Source organism: Propithecus coquereli, unplaced genomic scaffold, assembly GCF_000956105.1.
Source record: "Propithecus coquereli isolate 6110/MARCELLA unplaced genomic scaffold, Pcoq_1.0 Scaffold153, whole genome shotgun sequence".
Classification (NCBI taxonomy): Eukaryota; Metazoa; Chordata; class Mammalia; order Primates; family Indriidae; genus Propithecus; species Propithecus coquereli.
In genome coordinates this window covers 3,540,009-3,567,953 of record NW_012139747.1, presented here as the reverse complement: position 1 = coordinate 3,567,953, position 27,945 = coordinate 3,540,009, and the positions used below count along the sequence as shown (strand labels likewise).

Here is a 27,945-nt window from a genome sequence, read left to right as displayed (position 1 = left end):
ACTTATTTCAATAAATGTATTCTGCAATCTCTGCACATTAACTACCATGGCTCTGAGATTAACCTTTCTTGTTTGCTTGTGCCTGACCTCAGAGCATCCTAAATTACTCAAAGCCATTCTGATGGCTTTAATTTATGAGAATACCTTCAAATATTCATCTTTTAAATCCCGAAAATGATTATCCCTGCACAACAGTGGCTCTCTTTTTAATCTTAGCTGATAACTCTGATTAAACACATTGAAGGGCTGATTACCCCCACTGTGGTTAATGCCAGTGTCACTGCTAACTACTTATTTCACAGCGGGAATTGCCTTCAAGAGCCCATTTACATTATTACTCAGAATTGATTTACACTGTTATTTCCTATTGATCACATAGGAAAAAGAAGGTATAGACAGTGTCCTCTGAAGGCCAGCTAAGATGGCAAATAATGCAAGGTACAGCCATTTAATTCTACACTCAGCCAGCAATACAACACCGTTAGTACTAGTGGCTTCCAAAACGTAGATATTTTCTAAAGACAACAGTATTAGAATTGCTTAGTTATTTCATCACAAAACCATTTGGGGATGGAATTTGTGTTATCGCAAAGGGTTGAAAAAAGAGAAAACGAAAGAAAATAGTCTAAGTGTAGAATATATATGTGGCATGTTGATATATCAAGAAAATTTTGCCCCTTGCACTTTTTTATTCTGCTGGAGTCTCTGAGCAAGAGCATGTTTGGCAATGGGATAACAGAGATGTTAACAGCCGCAGCAATACTGGCTTTGCAGATTCCTGGAGTCATGGAGTCCTCTCTGAGTGCCTTCTTATTTGGCTTCCCACAGTGGCGGTTAGGATTATGACAAAGGAGAGTAGAAGACAAAGACAATGCTCTTGCTAATTCCTCCAGTAAGAGACAACTCTGGGACATGAAGGTGATCTGGCTGCGATATTTGTCACCTCATTGATCACCAGGGTTGATTTGGCTGATCTGGCTTGGCCAGGCAGGCGTCCCCGTCCTCCCTCACCACTCCATGTATGTCCCCCTCAAGCTGCGTACTTTGTGGCAGAGGGCAATCATCCCGGATAGAGGAGCGCCGTTCTGCAGTCAAGGGTATACAAATAGCTGTGCCCCCCTGCTAGTACCTCCAACAAACTCTCAAGAGCCAACCCTGAGGACTAACTCAGAACCATCTCTGTTCTGGATACCATGTCAGATGCTTAGGATACCAGAGGTGAATGAGACCGATATGACTTCCTCTTCCCTCCTTAAAATGTTATTCTGTCTGAGAAGACAGATAATAAACAAATGAACAAACACAGCTATCAGCTTAACGAAAATTCTCCGAAGAAAAAGAAGAACATGTCAGTTTTCTTAAAAACAAAAAAAGCCCTAATCTGTGACTCAGAAGAATTCCTGTGTTGTATACACCTCAAAAGGAGGTAGGGCAAGGAATCGAAAGGCAAGGGTGCTACTCAGGATCCCCCACTCTCTAGGGCAATGGTCCTCATGCTTGAGTGCACAGCACAATAGCTTGGACAGCTTATTAAACCAAATTTCTGATTCAGTAGGTCTGGGGTGGGGCAGGATTATTTGCATCTCTAATAAATTCCCAGGTGTTGCTGCTGCTGTTGCTGCTCCAGGGACCACATTCTGAGAACCACTGCTCTGGGTTTTAGAATATTTCTGCCCTTCTTACTTCCACATTTATCATGAGGATCACTAAGGAGATAAATTGTATGAAACTACTTAATATGATTGAAAGGGGTGGCAATTATGGAGAAATAGATTCAAATAGAAACTAAATTCCTGAAGCACTTAAGGAAAATGAGCCAATCAGAGTTGATTTTAGGAAGAACAATCCCAGCTTCCTCGTCAGAAAGGAAGATGATTTTATGATCTTCAAAAGCAGTTTTTCTCTTTATATAATATAAGTCCTTTAATTATGGAAAGGGCTCATGAGGGCCCCAGGTCTCCATCAAAGACTAGGAGAGTTATACTTTCAGCAGCATGTCACCACCACTGCTTTCACAATCAGACACCTGCTGCGAGAGCCCATGATGACCAAGATCAGGTTGTCCTTTTAAGAGGACTAACTCAGAACCATCTTAAGAGTTACCTATTGTAGATGCTGAATTTCCTTAGGACTACAGGCTCTCTTTCAGTACATTAGCTAACAACCCTGGAGGAAGCAAGGAATAAAGATTTATTTCCTAATACTATGGTGGTTTAAACTAACTCTCCTTTCAGAGACTTGACTTACTCACTTCCTGATTTTGGCCCTATTTAGAAAAATGACCATTTTCCCTATGCATTTTTTTCAAGGTAGCCTTATTATTTGAAAGATGTGAAATATTCCTCCCAAGGTAATATTTTCTTGAGGCAACAGAAGCAAGGGCTGTCCCAAGAAACAGATGGCAGGCATTTCAGTCTCTACTTTATCAATTGTGATCTGAGTAAGTCACAGACATTTAATAAAATTCAATAAATATTTAACCTCTCTGAATTTTATCTTCCTTCTTTATAAAAACTGAAGATTGTCATAGACCGGGGATTGGGAAACTTTTTCTGTAAAGGCCAGATCATAAATGTTTCGGGTTTTGTGATCATACACTCCCTGCAGCAACTACTCAGATCTGCCACATGAAGGCAGCCATAGACAATACATAAACAAATGGGCATGTCTGTGTTCTAATAAAACTTTATTTACAAAATTAGGAAGTAGGTCTGGCCAACACTCACCATAGACTCTTTCCATGGCTCAGGGACCCTTGGCCAATGCCATGCCTCAAATGTGGATTTAGTTTGTTACTGGGAGCAACAGATGTAACCTCTCTGTGCCTGAATTTCTCTTTGTGTTATAAGAAAATAGCATTTCCATGTCACTGTCTCATAGAAATTTCAAAAGGACCGATAAGCTAGTATTTCAAAGTACAATGATTTCTTGATGAAGGGCACAAAGGAAGTACTAATTATTATCAACACTATCTTTTAAACTACTGTCATCTGATTATTATTGCACCTGCAAATAGAATATGGAGTCTGATTGATACCACTCATTCAAACATACTGTGCTATGGTCTCTCACCCTAGAGTTTCCCTTCGAAAGATTAATGAAAAACTATGAGTTGGATGCTGATATTACCTTTCGATGCCTTCCAAAGATTATTATTATTTTCTTTTTCTTTTCTTTTCTTTTTTTTTTTTTTTTTGAGACCAGAGTCTCACTCTGTTGCCAGGGCTAGAGTGCAGTGGCATCATCATAGCCCACTGCAATCTCAAACTTCTGGGCTCAACTGATCCTCCTGCCTCAGCCTCACAAGTAGCTGGGACTATAGGCATGCACCACCAGGCCCAGCTAATTTTTTTCTATTTCTAGTAGAAATGGGATCTCGCTCTTGCTCAGGCTGGTCTTGAACTCCTGAGCTCAAGCAATCCTCCTGTCTCAGCCTCCCAGAGTGCTAGAATTATAGGTGTGAGCCACTGTGCCCAGCCCAAAGATTAAATATAAGAAATAAAACAAACAGATTCCATCATTTTATATATACAGATTTAATATTTTCCATTTATCTTTGATGATTATTCAGCCCTAAATCTTAAAAGTGAAGCATTCTAAAGAAATAAAATAGATGTGAGCTGTGCTGAAAATCATCAAATAAGATTGATATGGCTTCTTTATTTATTTATTTTTTTTCCTCTTTAGTAGAAACTCCAGTAAGAGTAAATTTCAGAAACAGGAGACTTTGGAACTATACATCTACATATATATATATATATATATATATGTATATATGATTTAAAAAACAATGGATAATTGATACTAATTTCATCATTTCTTAGAAATATTAGGATAACTTTTCTGGTTGATAACTGGCTATCAACCAGTTTGACACCTTACTATTAATAATTCATTTGAAAGGTATTTCTCTAGTACCTGTTATACACAAAGGACTTTGTTATAAAGGTGGAAAGTATGCACATACAGCAATAAAAGGCAGCACATGAAAAGTGCCCTCAGTGTGTTAACCTACAGTACTCTAGAGTTTGAAAAAATATGAAGGTACTTTTAGCTGAGGTGAGAAGAGAAGACTTGTGTCATGATAGACATAATATTTGAGTTGAGTCTAGAAGACAGGTGGAAAGGAGAAAAGAAAGAGCTTTCTAGATAGCCCCAGACACAGACCCCATGTACAGACATACCATTGTGGCAAATCATATCATACAAAAGGTTGTAAGTACTTCAAGGTATGGCCATATGTCATGGCAGGCCCAAGACAATCGGGCTAACAAGGAAAAAGCCATTGGCAGATTTTGAGAGGATTAGAGTTACATTTTATTCATCATTGAACAAATACCTTTTGAGCCCCAATTGTAAGTTAGACATTTTTATAAGCTGTAAGGATCCAGGAATAAATTTAAAAGATGAAAAAAAAAAAAAAAACCCCTATGCCCTTATTCTGGTAAGGGGAGGTATTAATAGATACACAAAAGAAATAAGTAAATGCTGTAGTATATTTGAAAGTTAAATTCTACAGACAAACAATTATAAATAAAACAGAGAAGCAATTATAAACAGGTTGTTTAGGGTGACACCTGATGTTACATTTGAACAAGGGTTTGAAGTAGGTAAGGGACAAGCCACGTAGGTGTCTAGAAGCAGATTCCAGGCAGAGGGAATGCCAATGCAAAGGCATTGAGGATCAGCAAAGCAGCCTGTGTGAGTGAGGGAGAGCACAGAAGAAGATGATGTCAGAGAGGTAAAGGTCACATCATGTAGAGCTTCGTAGACCAATTTAAAGATTCTGGATTTAGGTATATTAATTTACCAGGTCTGTACAGAATAGATTATAGCAGGAAAAGTATTAGAAGTAGAGGCAACAATTACAAAGCTATTTTCCAGGTGAAAAAGTCCTGAAATTAATTTGATCCTTCATTTATTCACATTAATTCAGCACATATTTAAGAGACACTATACTAGATATTGACACTGGAACTGTGACTGAAATAGACAAATCTTGCTTGCATGAGGCTGGCCATCTGGTGGGATGATGATAGTATGAAAAGAAATGTCCCACATGTCAACAAGTTTCTAAAAATCTATAGAAATCTAAATTTTATTATGAATCAAAAAAATCTAATATTGTAGACGAGAAGATCCCTAAAAGATCCAATTACATGAATAGTCTATCATCCACTTCCTAAATCATTTCTTTAGCAATGGCCTTCCATTGAAATATTGGCCTATATTTTTGCCACTCTTAAGATTTCTTTTGAAAAGAATGATTGGATATTCTTAATGCCAAAAGGAAATCACTCAAAATAACCAAGCGGTGAAGAATGAACTAAATATCTGGAACTTATCATTCCACCAATCATGATGAGTTGCAGAACACAGACTACAAGTATAATTAATTCAAATACAACCACTTATGAATAGATTAATTTAGCAAGCATAAAGGAAGTGAAGACCGGTTCAAAATTATCAAGTTTTTCTGTAACCCAGACAATAGCATTTTCCAAACAAATTGCTGATGCATGAAGATATTATCACTTGTGGCTAGATGACTGGCTTTAGTATCCCTATAATGATAAACCCACTGTCTCAGAGGACAGGTAGGAACCAGTCTTTGCTGTCAAACTGTCATGGAATTATTAAATATGGAAGGAAAAAATGACCCAAACAGTATGTAATGAGCTCCCTTTTCATTCTCTCACTGCAAAAGCACATCTGTGGATTGTTAATGACTCTGAAATGGATGAACCAAATTGACGAGAAAGAAAAACATCTCTCAGGGATAGGGAAAGGGAAAATGAACACACACACACAGTGTTTATAAAACATACTTTAAAAATATAAGGGCTTATGAAAGCACTGTGAAATACTATAAAGTGGCATACAAATGTAAGTTATTACTACTCATTTTCATATTGCTTTCCTTTATGCTTTAATATGAATCATTAATCTTTTTAAATATATAGAAAAACCAAAATCTATTCACAAATATTCCCTGCTTATGATTTTTATGAGGTGGCATTGCCATTTCTATTCTATTAGATGATTTTTTACTAAATGTGCCCTATGGGCTGCATTTGGTGATTTGGATATGTGTCAGGCTCTCAGTATCTCAACCGATGTGGATTCTATACCTAGTCCTGTGGACTGACTTCTCATGTCTAGAGTCCTTGTGCCACCAACATTCACTTGCCCCAGAATGTCCATGAAAGTCACACTTAAGTTCAAATATTTGACTTAATCGTTGAAATTCCTCAAGCACAGATACTGGCTTATTGATCTCTGTACCTCAGTGCCTGGTATTGTGCAAGTCTTCAATGATCCTGAAATAAGATGAATGACATTCAAAGGAAGCCAAATAACGTTTTCAGAGGGATATCAAACAGGAGCAAGAACATTAAAAACATCAGCACAATGTAACCCATACACTAGAGCCACCATTTTATTTGGGTGTATTTAATGATTCTGAGTTTATCTGTCTTTAGAAAGTTCAGAGTTGGAGAGTTTTTGATTTGTGCTTTAATATATAAGCAAGAAAACAGTGAATCAATAGGAGACCAGGACTATTACTTGGTTTAAGGACAGACATAAGTCTGAAAACAGTCAATAATCTGCTTGTCTCAGGGTGGTATAGATTAGCTAAATCACAAAGGTAGCATGGTATGAGAAAGGGAAAAGGATCAACATTTGTTAACATAGAGCTATATAATCCTGGAGAGGGAAATCACCTTTGATACTCAGATCATGAGCCCTGAATTAGAGGGAAAACTGCTCTAAACACCATTGTACACAAAGGGCTTTATTTGACAAAAATATGTATTCCAAGTAGAAGTGAGAACCATTTGACACATGATTTGACTTTTTTATGCAAGGTAAAAACATTAACAAAGAAAGAAAAATGAAAAGCCATTAAAGGACAAATTAAACAGTGTATAGTTGATATTTAGTCACGTGCCACTTAACAACAGGGACACAGTCTGAGAAATGCATCATTAGGTGATTTTGTCATTGTGTGGACATCATAGAGTATACCACACAAACCTACATGGTGTAACCTACTATACACCTAGGCTATATAGATATAGCCTATTGCTCCCAGGCTACAAACTTGGACAGCACGTTACTGTATCGAATACTATAGGTAATTGTAACACAAGGGTATTTGTGCATGTAAACATATCTAAACATAGAAAAGTTATGGTAAAAATGTGGTACAGGTTGAGCACCCCTAATCCAAAAATCCAAAATTTGAAACGCTCCAAAATCTGAAACTTTTTGAGCACCAACGTGATGTCACAAGTGAAAAATTCCACATCTGACTGCATGTGACAGGTTCCTATCACAACTGAGTCAAAACTTTGTTTCATGCACAAAGTTATTAAAAATATTTTATAAAATTACCTTCAGGCTATATGTATAAGGTGCATATGAAACATAAATGAATTTCATGCTTAGACTTGGGTCCCATCCCCAAGATATCTCACTATGTATGTACATATATTCCAAAATCTAAAAAAATCTGAAATCCAAAATACTTCCAAGCATTTCAGATAAGAAATACTCAACCTGTATTATAATCTCATGGTGGGGAGGGCCACTGTCGTGCATACATTCATTGCCCACGGAAACGTTATGTGGTGCGTGACTGTACCTTCACTAGCAGCCCACTATGAGCAATATATTAATAGAATGCAGTATTATAATGTTTATAAAGCAAAATACAACTTTAATATGTTACAATTTACTACAAATCTTCAAATTTAACCATACTTTTAAAATAACCTTTAAAATGTAACACACTATCTCTTCATTCCGATATCCACAGGAAATTGATTCTTACACAACCTGTCTCTATATAACCCAAGTTGTGTCCTACAGATTGTGTTATAATTTCTTAATCGTGTTTTCTCCACTACTCAAACAAAAGTCTAAACCAGCTTCACTTTTACATAAAATATATTCACAGACCCAGACAGTATCATAAGAAGCAGGTGAATAGGATAATCAATAAATTGGTGTCTCAGTTTCCAGGTTTCATGCACGCCTGAACGGTGCAATGAAACCCTCCACCTCCATCCCCACACCGTGAAGATTATGTGATAAAAAAAGCTGTGCCTTTAACCAGTTTCTCTCTAAGTATTTTTGTTCCATGCCGTCCCACCCCGTTGGCTAAACGACTAAGCAACAAGGTCAATCAAATGCAATACTTTTCTCTATTCAAATATAATGGAAATTTTGACCATTCCACATTCAAAGAGCAAATACCATTCTCACACTGACAACCAGATTCCATTGGCTTTTCCTAAAAGCAAAGTGTGACAGATGCCTTGGCTGTAATTGCCAATCAGCCTTTACATGGCAGCTGAAAACACAATACATCACTTTGATCTCCTTTGCTCTAAACACATCCACAATCAAGAAACCTGAACAAGGAATAAGAAATTGGCATCATTTCCAGAAGCTGTCATTCTCTGGCACTTAAATGCTATAATGTATATTTTGCTCATATTTTTATTCCCCTGTTTCAGAGATATTCCGTCAAAGACTTGAACAAAAATCTACAGTTAAACAGCATATATGTGTGCATGTATATATATATACACACACACACACAAAAATATATATCTGAAGACATATTTGGAAAACACATTTTTATAACCTTGTACAAAATCTAAACACAAGCACATGTAATTAAATACCACCATTACCATTTCCTTTTCCAATTTTATACCTGATGCATAAAACAAGGTAAGAAGTCTCATCCGATTTTGAAATAGTGTTCAAAAAGTTGTACTCACATTTTGCAGGCAGGTCATAGCCACATGTGATTTTTGCATGTCCAGTATCACAGCCGTTCAGGTTACGACATTCAGCTAGCAAACAGGGTCCAGCTGCTCTATGAATACAGCCATCCACTAGGGGAGAGAGAAAAAAGTTAGCCTATATTTGGTCTTTTGGAAATAAATGTTAAACTTGAGATGGGAAGAGAAAAGAAACTCAATTTTCTCCTCTTGGAAATCACTATAGCCCCATGGAAGAAAACCCATGGTGTCCAATCCTTCGAACACTAGTTCTATGTGCATGCATGTGTGTATGTGTGTGTGTGTGTGTGTGTGTGTGTGTGTGTGTGTGTTTGTGTGTTATCTGTGTGGTGAGCAGAAGTAGAAGGACTATAGAAGTGGTATCCTGGTAAATGTTAAATGGTTTCTCTTTGGGGTGGGGGGGTCCCCAATATGTAGCTTTTCTAATTTTAATGGTATAAATACTGCCCCCATATCAAATTTTAAGCTATCAATTCAATGTCACTGAATGAAGGATTGGGAAGAAATGCTAACAATGGTCTCTCCTGAGCTAATAAGTGTTGTCACCAACACAGCATAGGTTATAGAAGAAAAAAGGAAAGTTAGAAAGGCACTCTGGAACATTTTTACTCACCTCAAAACTGAGAGAATAGAATTAAAACTACCAAAACAAGAACCAAACATCCGAGCAACTTTTCCCCTCAATAGCAGGCATGACACAACACGATTGCATTTCTGCAGGGTGTGTGGCTGGGCTAGATGATTGGCAAGGTAGATTAGGTCTTGCTAAATGCCCCTAAAACCACTCCTCATTCTCATTTGACAGGGACTAAGACAGAACTGCTGCATTGCTCTGACTTTGCTTGGGGGGAAGGCTTTCTGCCCTTGACCAGCCTCAGGTCTCATCAGCTCTCGGGCTTTGCGTTTGGGGCCCCTTCACATCTGGTAAGAATAATTTTTTCAAAGTATAAAACCCTCTGTGACTGAATTGGTGGTGAGCACACAGGTAGAAGGCTAAAGAACCATATACACATGCACTAAGAAGTTGAGAATTTGGGATCTTAGTTGTTACTGAATGTGTCCCTTGGACAGAAAGGAAATGCAAGATTGCAAAACGAATAGAAAGAGAAGGAAAGAATAATAGGAATCCAGTATGTGAAAACAGATTGACTGTCAGAGGTCTGAAGACCTCCACAGTTCGTAACACCATGCAATTAATCATTGCTCTTCATTATTATCATCATTATTATTATTTTGAGAGGAAGCTGGATATTGGACTGAACATTGGCACTAAGGGAAGTATAATTGTCTAGTGTTCCGGTTGGCTTCTGCTGCCACTGACTGGCATAGAGGCATCACTGTTGGCCGAAAAAGTCTTTTAGGAAAACAAGATTATGTGGGCTTTATGACATCACCACATGTGTGGTATCTGTAAAGTCTGAGAATGAACCTGGGCCTCAAAGACCTTCTCAACAAAATGAGTTCACTCCAGACTACTCTAGACTGCATTGTCTCACAAAATCTAGGATTTAATCCAAACTTGACCAGCCATGTGATGCTCCCAATCCCAGTTTTCTCATAAGTCAGTGTCAGTAATGGTACTACCTCAGAGAGTTGTGCGTGAAATTTGAATAATGTTGTGCGTGGAAGACATTCGACATGGTGTCTAGGACAGTGTTACATGCCCTATTGATCGTAGTTATCTTAAATACTCTAAGTCAAAATTTTATGTAAATTTTAAAATAACTCTTTTCTTTATTTAAAAGTGAGAAATATAGAGAAGCAAGAAGAATATGAAAACCTCCATTTACTCTACTACCCAGAGAACTCTTCCACATTCTGGTGCTTAGTCTCTCACCATTTATGCACACACACACTGACACATACAGCTTTTTTCTCTTACAAAAAAAGATCAATAAATTTTGCTGTTTCAATGAGCAATTTTCCTTTTTTGAATTTATTACATGAAATTATTGACACGAGTGCAAAAGATATATGTACCAGGATGTCACAGATGTCACAGTTGTTTATAATAGTGAAAACCTAGATGTACTCAGATGCCCATCAGTAGGGAGCTGGTTAAATAAATAAAAGCCCATCAATGCCATGGACTATTGTGCAGCTGTTGAAGAGAATAGACCAGCTTTACAGGTAAACAAAGTCCTTCACATGAAAAGATTTCTAAGTGAAAATGCCAGGTTTAGAAGGGTATATATAGTATGATCACTATTTTGTTTACAACATTATACATATACACATATACATATATTTGTACTAGAAAGATATCTACCTTTGATTATGTGATTATGGGATAGGAAACAGAGAGTGAGACTACAGTATTAGGAAAAAAATTTAGTTCCTAATTTCTGTGTATGAAATTTTTTATAAGAGCTTCAAGAATAGTATTTTAAAGTGAATAGTTTTTCTTGGCAAAGAGATAATTAGTTAGTTTGAAATGGATAGCAAAAATAGGATTTGCTAGTGTACTTAATCATATGCTGTCAAATATTGCCTACATTATTTAGATTGCAGTGTAATGCAGTTTGCAGATATCTAATTTTAAAAATCTTCATGGTTATACCAGTATTCCTGACTGTATTAGGGTAATGAAAGTCTAGCTGAAGAGCTATTTAATAATAGCAACTACTGCTTAAATGTACTGAATACATCTATGTGCCAGGCACTATACACTATACTGAGGACAACCTTATAAGGTAGATACTAATTTTATCATTTCCATTTCATAGGATCTTAGAAGAGGTTAGTAACTTGCCTACATTCACAATGCATTGGCAATGTGACTCAAAACTCCAAATTTGTCTGATGCAGCAAACATGCTCTTAACCATTAAAATTTACTGCTTTCAGGACTTGAATCCAGGCAGTCTAACCTCAATTCCTGCATGTGGCATATTCAACTACTATATTGCATTACTTTCAAATCCCCATTCATTCTATTTATGACACAATTTACACACAATCGAATATACAAACTTTAAGTGTTCAGTTTTCATGAATTTTAACAAATGTGTACTTTACATTCATGTAACCACAATGCCAATAAAAGTACAAAACATTTCCATCAACCCAAAAATGTATCTTGTGCCCTTTCATCCAATGTCCCCTCTCACCACCCTGTTCTTATTTCAATCACCATAGCTAAGTTTTACCTGTTATATAACTTCAAATTTTATATAAGAGATAGGGGGACTATCTTCTCTCGCTCAGAATATTTTTGAGATTCATCTGTGTTGCATGTATTAGGACATCATTGCTTTTTATTCCTAATATTCCATTGTTGAATATACCATAATTTCTTTATCCATTCATCTGTGAATGGACATTAAACTGTTTACAGTCTTTAGCTATTATGAATTATGAATAAATCTGCATACTTGCACAAGCCATTTTGTGGCTAAATGTTTTCCCTTCCATTGGACACAGAGCTTTGAGTGAAATTGCTGGATAGGTATATATTAATATTTTACTTTATAAAGGACTAACATACAGTTTTCCCAAGTGATTACACCATCTTACACATACTCCCAGCAACGTATGAGAGTTCAAATTTTGGCAACCCTTTGGTGTTGTCAGCCTTTTTAATTTTAGCAATTCTAATGGCTATAAAGAAGTATTCAATTTACATTTTTCTGATGACTAATGATGTTAAGTATCTTGCCAAGTGCATATTGGCCATTCATATATCTTCTTTTTGGAAGTGTCTGTTCATGTCTTCTGTTAATTTTTATTGTCTTTTCATTACTGAGTTGTGTTAAATCTACTATTAATTCCATCAATTTTTTCAAAAATTTGAAATACTTTTTTTCTAGTTTTTAAAATTTCCATTTGGTTCTTTTCTTACTGTTTTCATATCTCTCCTGAAATTTCCCATCTTTTCACCCATTCTATTTATCTTGTCATGTAAATTTCTTAACAGATTTTACATAGTTATTTTAAAGTCCCTATCTGCCAATTCCAATATCTAGGTCAGCTATGGGTCTGTTTATATTGACTCATTTTTCATCTGACTCTGGGTTACATTTTCTTGTTTCTTTGAATGTCTAGTAATTACTGATGGCATATTGGAAATTGGCAATAATATGAATATATCATAGAGGCTTTAGATTCTATTATCTTCCTCCAAACGGTGTTGAAGTTTGTTCTAGCAGGTAGGTAAATTACTGTTAGGTAATTAAAGGCTTTGTTAAGGGTCTATTTCAGTTTTTCCCTTAGTTCTAGGGTAATTCCCTTAGTCCCAAGATGTAGTCTTACTCCTAAAGTACGGCCCTTCTCGGGTTTCAATGGCTAGCCAAGCCCCTTTAACTTGGGGAAAAATAAAATTCAAAATTCTATATACCTGCAGTAACAAACTGCAGAATTCTCTGCTCAGTTCTTGCAGCCTTATAGCTTTTGTTTTCTTCCTGGGCTTCTTATAGTATTTCACTACATGCATAGTTCAAGAATCAACCAAGAGGTAGATCTGGGGGCTCCCTCTTCTGTAACTCTCTCCTTTCTAGCATCTTCTCCTCAACTTCTAGTCATTCTGATAACCCTGAATTCAGTCCTATGATCCTCATACCAATAAGACTATTGCTTTCTGTTTGAGCCCTATTAGCCATTTACCATATGGGGTAAGGAGGGCCCTCAGAGTCAAAGCCATGTGATTTCTTAAATGTGGATCTCATCTAATGTGGCTTCTTTTTTTCACAGGGTTGAATCCTCTTCAGTTTTAGCTTGTTTTTAGTTGCCCACTAGCCCCCAATAAACAATTTCTGTTGCGGCTTATATTTTGTCAAGAATTTATAATTACTACCAGTAACAAGGTCATTCTGATACAAGCTATTCTGTCATTATCAGACAATGGAACTATCCGCTACATTTTCAATTAGTTAAACCATGATCTCACGTTATTTCAAAGTTATACTTGTGGCCTTTGAAATAGATGTGTGGGAGAATAAGGTAATAGTAATGACAATTGTATCAATTCTGTGCTTAAAAGTGTGTCTTTGAAGGACAAAAAGAGACTATCCCTGTTTGTACAAACTTCCTAATAATATGAAAGTTTAAAATTCTCTAATATATTGTCAACTCTGTTATTTTTCTAAAATGTGAATCTGATTGTATCAGTTTCCTCTAAAGTAACATTTGCTATTCCCCACATCTTACATCACAAAACCCTGATTTCAAATTACAGTGTTTGAGACCCTTCACTAATATGGTTCCAACTTACACTCCCAACATCATATCATCCTACCCTTTCTCCCTTCACAACCTCTGATCTGGCCACACCCAAGTCCTCACCATTTCCTAAAGGCACCAAGGCTTCCTTTGCAAAGCACACTCTACCCAGGCTAGCTACTCCCTTCCCTTTTCTTTTCTGCCTAGCAAGGTCTTTCTTATTTTCCAGGTTCTAGTTGAAATGTTTTCTCCTCTACGAAACCATTCACAACCACTACAGCACAAAATAATATCTCTTTATGTTCCCATAACATTCTGGTTTGTACCCTTACTGTCATCTCCCCTGGGGAGGAGAGTGAGGATGAGGCCAATGGCCAGTACTCAGGCTGACACACAATGTCTAAACCTAATTACAACTAAAAAAGAAAAGAAAAAGAACAAAAACTCAAGAACGGAAGTCTAAAAAAGAAAAATAAGTTGAACACAATTTTCCAAAGGGCAATAGGACTGTTTATGCTGCTTATACCAAAAAAATATATCCTGTAGGAAACCAGACAACAAAGCTCCATAAGTAAACATAACAACTATTCATTGAATTTTTCAAGATCACTGTGGCTAGACTGTTATAAGCCCATTTAGTTTTATTCTGGGTCATTGTTGCTAGAGACCACTTCCCAGACACCCCTATAATTTGGGGGTGGGAGGGAACATGAGATTGAGTCCTGTTAAAGAGTATGAGTAAATGTGATATAACTACTTTTATGTCCAGTCCCTAAAAATCCTGCACAGGGTCCTCCAGGAGACCTCCCACTATCTGCAAGCCAGATGCAGAGGATCCAGTTCAGGACACCAATGCCCCAAGAGACGGCGCAGCAACTAGATAGAAAGTGCCTGAGAGCTGGGCGGAGCAAAGGCAACATATGTAACCTAACATTTGTACCCCTGTAATATGCTGAAATAAAAAAAAAGAAAGTGCCTGGTCCCTAAATGGCTGTGTGGAACGGATCTCCACCCCACTCCCACATCCCATGCTAGACTATGAATCAAGCGATAGATAAACCTTTATTATGTAAAACCACTGAGACATCAGGATGTTTATGACAGCAGTTTGCCTTGACTAATATTTTTACTTCTGTTATAAATATCATCATGGTGATTTTCATTCAGTTTGATCACTGCTACTTTTTAAAGTTTTGTGCAGAAATTTCAGATTTTATTACTGGAATGAACATATTACCTTAGCCAAGTTCATTCCCCTAGGTATGTTTCAGAATTCTGAATCATGCTAGAGTCTGAAGACTCAGTGAGTACCCAAGGCCAGCCTCTCCCATTGACTCAAATAGTTGTTCCTCCTACTGAGTGATTGAAACCAGGCTAAGATGAAAGCTGAGGACTGTCTGTGATACAGTCAGCTCGTATTGGAATGAACACTGAGGTCACTCACAGGGCTGCTCTTCATCAGGGCCAAGGGGGGTCTAGTTGCAGCTCCTTCTAGAGGCCAGGCTTTCTGCTGTATTGACATATCTATCATTTACCAGCCTGACAAGGAGGTCAAAATGCTTGCAGGCAGATGCCTAACTGAGGCAAGGGCCTTGACTCTGAGACATATTTCCTCCAATTATCTAGCAGAAGCTAAATTCAGAGGACTTCAGCCTATTAATTAGGCCATCTTAGTTAAGTTTCCTTAAACTACAGCCTGAGTTTAAGGTGTACACTGTCTGAGGGTGGAGTAGAAAGATAGGTCTTGGTTATGCCTGAGGGGACTAGTTTTTCATTTTTGTCAATATTACCTTGGGGCTTAGAGTTTGAGAAAATTATTATAGCATATAGTCTCATCTCACTATTTAAATACCTAAAATAAAGACAAAAGAAATGAGATTTGGAACCCCCTCAGTTTTTTTTTTAAACCTAAGATTGATTTTGCCCCATAGATTCCAATCTGCCTCTCTGGCATTCCTCAGGTAAATCTCCCCATTTTATAAATAAATGAACAAGTTGATGCTGAGAATGGGAGAGAAAAAGCAAGCCGCAAAGCACCGAACAGGAATTTATCAGATATTGTGGACTAGTAAATGTAAGAGCTATCAAAAAAAACAATAACTAGGAAAGAGTTCTAAATAGTGTTTTGAAAAACACTAAAAGCACCATTCAGTGAAATCCAGCTATTTTAGAAATTGGCCTTGTGAGGTCCCTTCCTTGTCTTACAAAGACAATTTTCTAAACAGTTTTTAGCAAGGGGGATTTCGAAGTTCTTAGATTTACACATATTCATTTAATCTTCTTTTGTAAATAAAAGACAGTAACTTAATCTAAAAGTAGGCACACAAATCATATTAGCCTGAAAAATAAAGGCTTCTCTCACTGAATATATCTCTTAAAAGCCTAAGAGGACACACAGGATTCTTTTGAAATTAAAGCAACCTAAATTTTTTAACTACTTTGCACAAACCATTCTGCAAGAAGCTGTGAGGAAATCAAACAATAATTATAACATTAACAATAATAATAATGTAATAATAATAATCTTTTGAGGATTCACTGTGTGCCTGCTGGTGTACAAGCTTTCAATTTTTAAGAGAGAGTGTTACAAAGTGTAAAAATGATGGCTCAGGTGTCAGACAGCAGAGACTTGAATCTCAGTGCTACCATTTAACTCCCTATATCTTGATTTTTTCATCTGTAAAATGGGGGTCCTCATAGGATCTCCACTCAAAATCACAGGATTTTTGTGAGTAAGTTGACAAGCCCTTTAACTAATGCCTGGTACATAGCAAGTATTCAATAGATTTTGGCTATGCTATCACATTTAGTCATCATAAAAATTTTTGAAATGTAGGATCAATTAGGATCACTAACTTAACAAATAAAGAAATGGAAGTTAAGTAATTATTGCAAGATCATATAGGAACTGGGGGTCAGAGCCCATGTTTGCCTGAACTTAAAGTTTGTATTCTTAATCCCTACTCTCTCCTATATACATTCATGCAAAGAAGTATAAGCCATGGGAGAGAGACCCTTGAGACCCAAATGAATAGGATAGAAAAGTTCAGAATCATGTTTTTATTGAAACTGAAAGTAATCTACAATGTATAGAATACCTTAGTATAAAGAACAAACCTTTTAGGAATGTGTCATATGTTAATGTGTGACATTTCAGAAAGCCCTTTGACAAAATTATTACATATTTAATTCTCAAAACAAGTTTGCGAGGTGGTCTTGGGTTTTATTACCTTTCCCATTTTATAGTTGAAGAAACTCAACAAGTAGACAAATAGATGATTTGTCTAAGGTCATCTACCTACTAAGAGGCAGATACAAATTCAGGGTTTATGGCTCTCAAAGCATGGGCAGTATCACCTTGTCAGCCTGATTAAAATGCAGATTCCTACACTCAGCCCCAAATGTATAAAATTAGGCTTAAGCAGTGGGACCCCAGTCTGCATTTAATAATCTCTACAGATAATGCAGATGAACACTGCCAGGTGAGAACTTTGAGAATCACTCTTCCATACTATTTTGTTTTTTTGACAAAGTTCCAGAGAGCAGTGTGCAATTGGGCCTGTGGTGAGTGATCTGAGTATTCACTGGACAAATGAAACCATGAGTCCTGACTCTTATAAATTAGAAAATCCCTGCTAAATTAATTAGAACCTTGCCCTCATATTTCCCTATAAGTCCTAAGCACATATCCAAAGAGCCCCCGTCCTTAACAGTTTGCATTTAAAGCAGGCAATATTAACTGGAACTAGAACTGAACTCCAGCAGCAAGTAGGACTTTGATTAAGCACTGCTTCACTCATAGATAAATATGGTAATCATGAAATACCTTGGGCATGAGGAGATCCTTGGTACATGGTCTCTAAAGTGAGGCCACAAGACATTCACACAGGGGATGAAAAAATATATTCAAACTTTTATTGACATTTAAAATTTTTATCTAAAAAGATAAGAATGAAGTTCAAGTTTTCTAATATTTAATATATAGATGGAGAGTAGTACTTATATGTAATTTACAAGCAAACATATGCTTCCATCAAGAGATGGAATATGTTTCCCCACTCCTGAAATCTAGGCTGATCTTGTGACTTGCTTTGGTCAACAGAATGAGGCAGAAGTGATTCTTCGCCAGTTGTAGTCCTAAACCTCAAAAGGCCTTTCATGCTTCTGCTCATTCTCTTGGAACCCTGCTCAGCTCCCACACAAACAAGCCCAGGTCAGCTTGCTGAAGGATAAAAGACTACATGGAACAGAGATAAGCTCTCCGTGGAGGCCATCCTAGACCAGCCAGCATTTGGCTTTCCCGGCAATTGACCAGACATATGAGTGAGCCCAGCTAAGACAAAAGGAACTACCCAGCTTTATGGTGAACCCACAGAATTATGAATTACATAAATAGATGTTATATTAGGCCACTAAACTTTGGAGGTGGTTTGTTACACAGACATATCATCATCATCATCACCATCATCATCATCATAAAAGATACAGAGTAATAATCCACTCTCAAGTGAAGCCACAAAGGAATAAGGCTAAATAGCTCTCCTAAACTCTCGGGGAAGAAAAACAATACAGCTGAAGTAATCAGGTGAAAAGTTGATTCCATTAGAGGTCACCTATGGCCTGCATGAAAGATTTATGTGCCAGGTACTGAATAGCATCAGTGTTCCCTTTAGGGAGGTGAAGAAATATCTGTGAGAAAATACGATACAATGACAAGGAGATCCACATCTTGAAGCTTCACAGATGTGAGGAATTTGGTTTAGCTATTTGAGACTGCCTTTGGCTGACTTAAAAATTAACTTCTGTTATGAACCTCCTGATTTTACTGGTCAATTTGAAGATGAAATTTGGGCCATAATCCCAGGAGAAGATGATAAATGTAATGGAATAAACATTTACACACTTAGCTCAGGAACCTGGAGCAGTTTTTAGTTATGGATCACACACCTAACTTTCTCCATCCCTGATACAAAAGTTTATAGACTAATCTTTAAAAAACCAGGAGATGCTTTTTTCTTCCAGACTCTCAGACCTAACCAATGTTCAGATGAAACAGTGACTTATTTTTTTCTCTTATTGTTTTTGAGGTCCCAAATGAGAAAGAAAAAGAATATTTTTTCAAAATGTTTACAGAGCCCCCCTAAAATTTCTTGGAAAAACATGAAGCAATGACCTATATCTCATCATTAGGTTTGAGGGTAAGAAAGTCAAGTTGATTAAAATCCTTCTCAGAGTAGGGGTAAGATATATTTAACCAATGCTAACTTCATGGTAAACAAAATATTTCAAGACCTAGATGATGCATTTCCTTCCATATATCCATGATCCCCTTTAAAACATCCTCAACCAAAGAAAACGTCATTATGACATAGATTAGTGGTTGCCTACCCACTAGCAATTCTCATTTTCCCCACTAACAGAATCCTTATACTGATTGGGGTGGCTATATGCCCAACTTAGAATCTACATTTAACACTGTTTCTTTCAAAGGTGAGAAAAGACAAGTGATCAATTTAGATGGAAGTAAATACCATTAGGTGGGCTTCTGGGCAAACTCATTACAGAGGGCTTACTTCCACGGCAGATCTTTTTATTCACTTATTTATTACTTATTATCATTATTATTATTTTCATTTCCTATTCATCCAGCTTCCTGCATAACACTAACCCATGGTGGTAAGCGTGAGTGAGCATGCTGACTATACCATGGGGCGGTAAGAACAGGTGGGAGGTGTCTGAATCTCTAACATCATCTGTAGAGGAGTCATATTAGCCCTGAACTACTTCTCATTCAATGAGAGAAAATATTTTACCTTTAAAAAATGAGCTTAAGTTGTGTGTACATCACTATGTGGGTTGAGGATGGGGTTTCTATAACTTGGAACCTAAAGCCATTTCTAAATGTTGTAGGTATACATTTTGATTTATCTGAGACATACTCCTTGAGTTCTGGATGAGAACTCTTTGGCCCTTACAGAAGTATTAATTACTGGGAAATTCTAAATTGACATAACATTGAAAAGAGAATACCACAATGGGCAAAAGCCCCAACAGTTCAGTGGACAGGACAGGGTAGTATTGACCACATCACTAAAGAAGAAATGGCAGCTGGGAAAACCCTAGAATATGCCAGTCTTGGGGCCATGTAACCTTAAGATTGCTTATATTTCATCAGTTCTTACCAGGGAGAGATATTTCCATCAACAATAAGGCTGGATTTACTAAAGATAGATGCTACTAAAGGATCCAGAGAGGAGAATGAGGATCATATTTTTCTGGTAGTCCCCACAGAGATAGTCTGAATGAGGAGTAAATTTGTCATCAGAGATGACAGGGATTTTCAGGTAAAGGATATATTAGCTGGTGAAAATGGTGCTGTCAGATACTATTAAACTGAAGACATCTCTGCTATTCTGAACAGTTCCTCAAAAGCTAAGTAACACACCTTTGTAAAAAATTGGTAAATTTACTTGACAAGAAATTCAAGGGCATCTTCATTCCTCCATCCAGGCAGAGACCCTTCTCAAAGAACTATGAAAAGGCAGTTCCTAACACTATATTCCTTGAGAGAACAATTCCTCAAAATAATCTTAAGCCTGTTATTAATAGAGTCTAAGCAGTAATGGAAATTTTGACCTTTACTAAAGAAGAAATAGTAGCTGTATTCTCAGAGCACTCGTAATAGACCTGCTTCTAGTGTGTGGCTTCACCCAGGTAAAAGGCACACACTGTGCCCTAGTCTCTGTGGAAGTCTTCTTAATAGAAGTTAAGCAGAAACGTGGGGGAAGAGGGGAGACCTTTCTCTTTCCAAGAAATAAGAAATGAACCAACGTAATACTTCCTTTTCTACCAGAAACTTCCCAGTGGCTGGGGACACGAGTTCAGAACTGGGGATGATGTAGGTCAATATTAACAGGTGCCTCTGAGACAACTTCATTTGTTTTATCAGAAAATGAGATCTATGGAGAAAGGTAATCCTTCCTCAAGGAATTTCTCTTTTAAATTTCAATCCTGTTATAGAATTTCTTCTCCTCATTTTCTTCCTATAAAGAAGTAAGTATGTCATTTTATGGCTATATGTCCATCTGCTCCAGGAAATACTAATGCTTTTAGGTGAGATGATAAAGGATTAAAAATCTTTAGGAGAAAAAAAAATCTCTCTGAACTTTCACCTGCATGTCTAAAGGAAAATGATAAAAACCTGCCTATATATGTATTTGAAAAAATATAACATCTTGACATATACAAAAGAGAATCTCTTTTGGTAAACCTTTTGCCAGCCTCTCCGTTTTCCACAGTTTGAAAAGGATTAACTACAGGGTATCTGTAACTCTGGAAAGGAAACGACCAACGAGGAACCCTTTCTCCATAGTACACACATGAAAGTGACATTTATTGCCCCAGTCCAAACATCAACTCTTTTCCCATTATTTATTTTTAAGGGGAGCGTTGAGGGATAATCTTATGTAAAGAAAAAACTTAGGAGCAGAAAATATTTTCATCATTTTGTCAAGCAATAAAATTATTCTTTTTTAGATTAAAGAAAAAGTCAGGCTTCACTTAGTAAAGGTTAATTTTTAGCAAAACACTACTTATTTCATAACTTGATTCTGTTTTTTTTTTTGTCACAGGAAAAAGTTATCTAATGAGGCTCACAGTAGTTTATAACTTTGATGAAATTTTATTATTTCTTTCAAGTAAAAAAAAATCAATATATTTGCCTATGTGAATGAAGATTTTGCCCTTAAAACTTCTAAATTTTCATGGATATGTGTTAGTAAAAAATTCTCAAAGAGTCAAAAAAGGCACTACAAATCAAATTAAATTTTAGCATTTAAAAATATTTTTGACCTAAACTGATATGAGAACAGAATGAATAGTAAGTACCACATGTGATTTTTGTAACTAACATTGCATGGCCATGTACTCATTTAAAATATTTCTAAATTAAAAGGTTGAGATATGTTTCTCCTAAAACAAAGAAAATTTTAGAATTATTTCTTTAGGGAAAGGAAGTAGCAGTTTCCCAAGTGGAACCTACAGGAGGGTCCTGGTGCTAATCAAACCTGCAGCGGACGTTCAGTCCCGGTACTCAGGCCTGTGTTACTTGAATGTCAGTGGAACCTCGACCTCCAGACCCTCAAAGATGCCCTCCTTCTGCAAGCCTGATGCCAAAGCAAAATACATTTCCAGAAGTAAATGGAGCAAATCATTCAGTTTCCTTCCCCTTGTTCCAAATCCAGACCCAGGCACCAAGCGCAAAGCCCTTGTTTTATGTCCTCTTCTAGACAAACCTCCCTCTAAACGTGTTTGTTCTCTCTCCAAGACATTGGGAGTTTTTCTTCAGAATGATAGCTGAATGAACACTACACAATGTTTTATGCTAGGTAAGGGTTTAGTGAGGGCTTTCGATTCATATACTCACCTACTAAAAATTAAAAATATGGGGGCAGAACAAGTGGTAGTGGCTATGAGGAAGGCAGGAAGTGGGTTTTCTCTGTGCCAATAAAGAAAGTATTTTCATTCTTCAAGTTTGTCGAAAAGAGATTTCACAGAGGATAAAGCCATGGTTGGGATAATCCTGCAGCTCATCAAAATGTCTATTTTCTTTTTCCCCAGTGGAACCATTTTGCCCCATCTAAAATGTTTGTGTGAGAAGTTAAAATGAGCCACGTGTGTTTTCCTCCACAAAGGAGCCCTATATTTAACACAGCACATGCATCCAACACCTCAAACGGTTTTGAAGAAAGCTGTGTTTATTATGTGGGCTTATGAAATAAAAAGCACAAACTTTCTCATCCTAGAAAAATATGCAATGAAATTTACAGCCAAAATAAGGAAGCTGTGCATAATGTAACACTTGGCAAGAATTTTAATCAGTGGATTGGAAAGACTAGATGCAATACTTCAGTTCCTTTCAAGACATGTCTGAGCTTCCTTAATTTAAATGCCACACACTAGATCTGGGGAGAACATTTAGAAGACTTTGTGATTTCTGCAGGAGTGCTGACTAGCAATGCGAGCTAACTGAGAAGGGAGCACTGTTGCTGTGATAACAGTTTCAACCTCAGGGAATGAATGATGGCAAGAGATAGACAAGCTGCCATTGCAGAGCAAAGCAACACAGATTTACATTATGATAAGGCATTCCAGCCGCATTACTTTACTTGGAGCAGGTAAAGATTCTTCCAGGTATCGGTCTGACTCCGTTTTGCTATAAAGAGAACAATTCTGGAACTTGTCAGAAGTTTTCTGTTGTTCCCAATTGGGAAACAACAGAACTATCTAGTAGCCTTCAATTCCTGAGCAGCCTGACAGCGGTTCAAACAAGTTGAAAGTCAGGTCACATAATGTGGATCTCAAAATGACCATCACAGAAAGAGTTATAATGTGATAAAAAGCTCCGGGGAACCTATTAAATCCACCATTCCTGTCAGGATGAAACAAGAGCAATCCTGCCTCTACGGCTACAATTTTCAAAGAACCCATTAAGAAAACATTTATCCCTCTGCCACCTAAACAACACTTTAGTAATTCACATCCAGTACATCACATGATATCTACAGAACTGAAATATTAAGAAACAAGACTCAAAAAGTCAAATGGTAGGGACATAAATAATATAGTGTTTGGACTTAGCTGTGTCACTTGCATGGAGTCATTTTCTTTAAAAAAAAAAAAAAGGCATTTAAAATATTTCACTGTTCTTAAATTTGCAAATGAAGCAGAGTGTGGAATCATAAGATGTTGTTTAAAAATATTCTAAAGTGACTCAGTACTTTAGAACTGACGTCCGCAAACCCTGGGCCATGGACCTATACCGGCCTGCACAGCAGGAGGTGAGCGGTGCGCAAGCCAGCAAAGCTTCATCTGTATTTACAGCCACTCCCCATCGATTGCATCGCTGCCTGAACTCCACCTCCTCAGATTGGTGGCGGCATTAGATTCTACATTGCAGTAAGTTGTATAATTATTTCATTATATATTACAATGTAATAATAATAGAAATAAGGTGTGCAATAAATATAATGCGCTTGAATCATCCTGAAACCATCCACACCCCACCTCACCCCTGGTCTGTGGAAAAATTGTCTTGCATGAAACTGGTCCCTGGTGCCAAAAAGGTTGGGGACCACTGCTTTAGAATGTAAATGAAGGATGGAAGGGACAATTTGCCATGAGCTGCACTGCATAGAAATCAAAAGTTAAAGGTTGCAGAATGTTCCCAACTCTTTGTAAATTCTTCTGCTAAGAATGTTTTCAGAAATTAATTCAGAAATATGCTCTGTTTAGAAAAAATACTGATTATTTTTTCACAGCAGTATTTCTTCCTGGTAATAAAGAATTTGTATACTATGTATCATAAATATCTGAAGAAAGTTATTATTTGGAGGTTTTATCCTGTTTTAAGTTCTGCAAAACCCAGAACTTAATAATGAATACACTTTGGGACATCATGGCTTCACTACTCATACCAAAGCATTTTGGTCCCTAACCCTTAATGGGAGAAGCAGAAGGCCGAGACCTTGGCAGAGCCAGAAAACCTCACAGACTGTGTTCATGGCCTGCTTTAACGTTGGCTCTGTAGAAAGAAGTCTAGGTTTTCTTAACAAAGCGTGTTTAAACAGGGCATGCCTCTTGTTAGCAAACAGTATAATAGTAATCTTGATAGTTTCTGTTGAAAATGGATATTAAAACTAATGAAAGAAAAAAACAGTTTATTACCAGGAGGCTGAAGAAAATGGTGCCTCCAAATTCCTGTGGAGCATAATACCTCATAATCCAGGGAGAATGTAAATGGAAGTGTTCTTGAATGCAGAGATAAAAGTGCCCCCAGAGAATTTGATGACCACCTCCCAGTGTCTGTGGGAGGAAACGAAGTTCAAAGAATGCATATTTGTAAGTTAATTATGCTAAGAAAGATGGCTTGAGGAAAAAAAATCCTAATATACTAATTTAGGAGTATGAATTGAAATTAGGTAAGAATGGCTTGACAATTAAAAGAAAAACTATACGATTTAAATAACATAAAATTAGCAGAAATAATATCTGTGGGACCTAGGCATTTCTAGCTAAGGAAAGAGCGAAAAATACAACCAATGGAAACAGTAAAGAAAAAAGAAGATAATTACTACTTTTATATATCTATTCTTTTATTAAAGTAATGCTTAAAAATGTAATTCATTAGGTCAGGGCTTAGTATTTTTTAATTGATTCTTAATTCTTTGTAAACCTTACTACCTTACTCCTCTTATCCATACTGCAGTTAAACAAACAAACAAACAAACAAACAAAAACGTGCTCTTGAAGTCTTAAGTGGTTATTCCTCCCTAACTCTTCAATCAGTTAATTCTAGTCACTAAGGTCACTAAGGTACTGTTCAATAAGTTGCTCTTCTATTACATAATTTATTCTCTCTTTTATTTAACAAAGACTCCCGAGGCCCTACTACTTGCCAGGTACCACTAAGCATTGTAGATAGAAATACAAAGAAGATATAGCCTTTAACACAATTGCATCAGAGTCACGTATAACAATTACCTAACAAAGTTCTCTGCACTTACATCAGAGGATTTGTCAGTATTTCTCCACTTTATTGCAACCAGCAAAATCTGCCATCTTTTGAAACCCTAATGCTGTCTGTCCACCTATAACTCCTCTTAGCCATGCCAGTAACTATTTGGTATCCCTCAGACTTTGGTCAGGCTTTGTAAAAAGGGCACGGGTTCCAGAGTCAGATAGAATGGGCAAATTTCTCATCTACCCCTACTATTTGTGATGCTACACAAGCCACTTAGCCCTGTTGAGGCCCAGTTTCCTTATTTGTAAAATGCAAATAATACTTCTTATCTTTAAGGGTGGTTTTGAAGATTAGCTTGGATCAAGAATGTAAGGCACTTAGGACATGGAAGATGCTCATTAAATGGTGGGCACTATGATTATCATTGGCTTTATTATCTTATCTAATATCAGAAATACTCCATACATTGGTGTTGGTTTCAAAGGGAACATAAGGTGTCAAGAACTGACTTTGGTCCCAAGTCATGATGATGCAACCTGCAAGTATTACAGCTCCATGGTAGTGATACAAATTTTGTCCCCCAAACTAGCATGTGCTGGTAACAGTCTACATAAGTTTCAAAGTAAATCTTCTAATGTTAGTGCATGCCTAACCAAAAGGAAAGAAAGCAATGGTTATTATTACAAGCAAAAGGAGAAATGCCATGTTCTCTTTCAAAGAGAATGCCATGTTCCTACCCAGCCTCTGAAAAAGTTGCCATGTGAAATTATTTCACATTCTTTTCAGCCCACTCAAAGCACATAAGGGCTTACTGAAACATGGGTCTTGTAAATATGCCTGAATGTCAGGATTTTGGCTGTAACAGTGGAACTAGGAAGGACTCCAGTTGTATCTTTTTGTCCTCTTCCTGATTTATGAGCCAGAACCCTGGTATTTGATGCACATGTGAGAAAATATAATGTTTTCTTTTCCATCTATTGCGATTTTCGTGAAACCTACAATCATGTAATTCTCACCTTTAGGAATGGACAAGAAGAATTTCAAAATTAAAAATACGTTGCCAGACAGTGAAAAAAAAAAAAAAGAGACAATGCTATATGCAACAAAATGCTTTAATTAGATCTTGAAATTGTATTATATTTTAATATATTCTAGAACTATAAACCGAGAAGAGTCATAGAAAATAAAGTCAATCCATTGGTGGAAAATATAGATAGCCATCAATATTTTCTGTTAATGGTCATAAAACACAAAGTGATGGGAAGAACAATTCTAAAGTTTTCTCTATTCAAAGCCAAAATTAAATTATCTACTCAGAATGTTATATGACCAAGAGTTTGTACAAATTGTTTAACTATAAAAGTAAATGCCATGACATATAGAATCAAACTAAATACCATGATATAAAGCAGCGGTCCCCAGCCTCTTTGGCACAAGGGACTGGTTTCATGGAAGGCCATTTTTCCACAGACAGGTGCGGGAGGTGGCGGGTGGAGGAGGTGGCTGGAGGCGGGAGACAAAGCTCAGGCGGAGCTGCCAGCGATGGGAATCGGCTGTAAATATGCTTGCTCGCCCAATGCTCACCTCCTGCTGTGTGCCCCTCCATTTCCTAAGTTTCATGGAAGACAATTTTTCCATGGCCTGGGGCAGGGAGGAGCACAAGTAGGCGGTGGAGCTCTGTGGCCTGGTCCCTAACAGGCCACGGACCGGTACCAGCCCATGGCCCATTGGTTGGGGACTGCAGAAAGAATCTGGGAAACATTGCAGCAATAAGTGTATAACTATATATTGTATTATCTTTTTATATAATTTATTTTTATAATAATTTCAAATTTATAGAAGATTTGCAAAGCCGATATAAAAAACTTCTTTATTTCCATATCTCCTTTATCCAGATCTCTCAATTGTTAATATTGTATCCCTACTATATATAGACAGATAGATAGATACACACATACACAGTCTCATTTTCTCATTAACAGTCTTTCTGAATGGTTTGAAAGCAGGTGCAGACCTGATGCCCCATCACTTCTAAATGTTCTACTCTGTATTTCCCCAAAGCAAGGACACTCCCCCCACAACTGCCTTCCTACCTTCTGAGTTGGGAAATCAACATCAGTATAACTCTATCATCCTATTAGAATTTTGCCAATTGTCTCAGCAATGTCCCTTTTTGCTTTCTGGACCAGAATCCAATCTAACATAAATGTATTTAAAGCTGCCATGGAGGTCAATGATTTGTGGAAGAATATTTCACATTGCAGTAACTGTTTCTCACAATTGCTTATTTTTTACAATATGATTTTTAAACTTCATTGCCACCATATTTGGAACCCTTCCATCCTGCCAATGCTGAATAGTAAAAGCAGGCACTTCCATGTCATTTGGAAGCAATTTATTAAAACACAGAAAAAAAGAAAAGTGTGTTTTTTAAGGGATTGAGATTATA

The 27,945-nt window shown here is 37.0% G+C and overlaps 1 protein-coding gene across 1 annotated transcript in view; it reads right to left on the bottom strand.

Annotated features, from left to right (window-relative positions):
* The window catches only part of MACROD2 (MACRO domain containing 2), a 2,082,072-nt gene that overhangs the window by 1,239,279 nt on the left and 814,848 nt on the right, over positions 1 to 27,945 (bottom strand). The window contains 1 exon segment of the mRNA XM_012640501.1: positions 8,796 to 8,912. Coding sequence (XP_012495955.1) covers positions 8,796 to 8,912 — 117 coding nt within the window.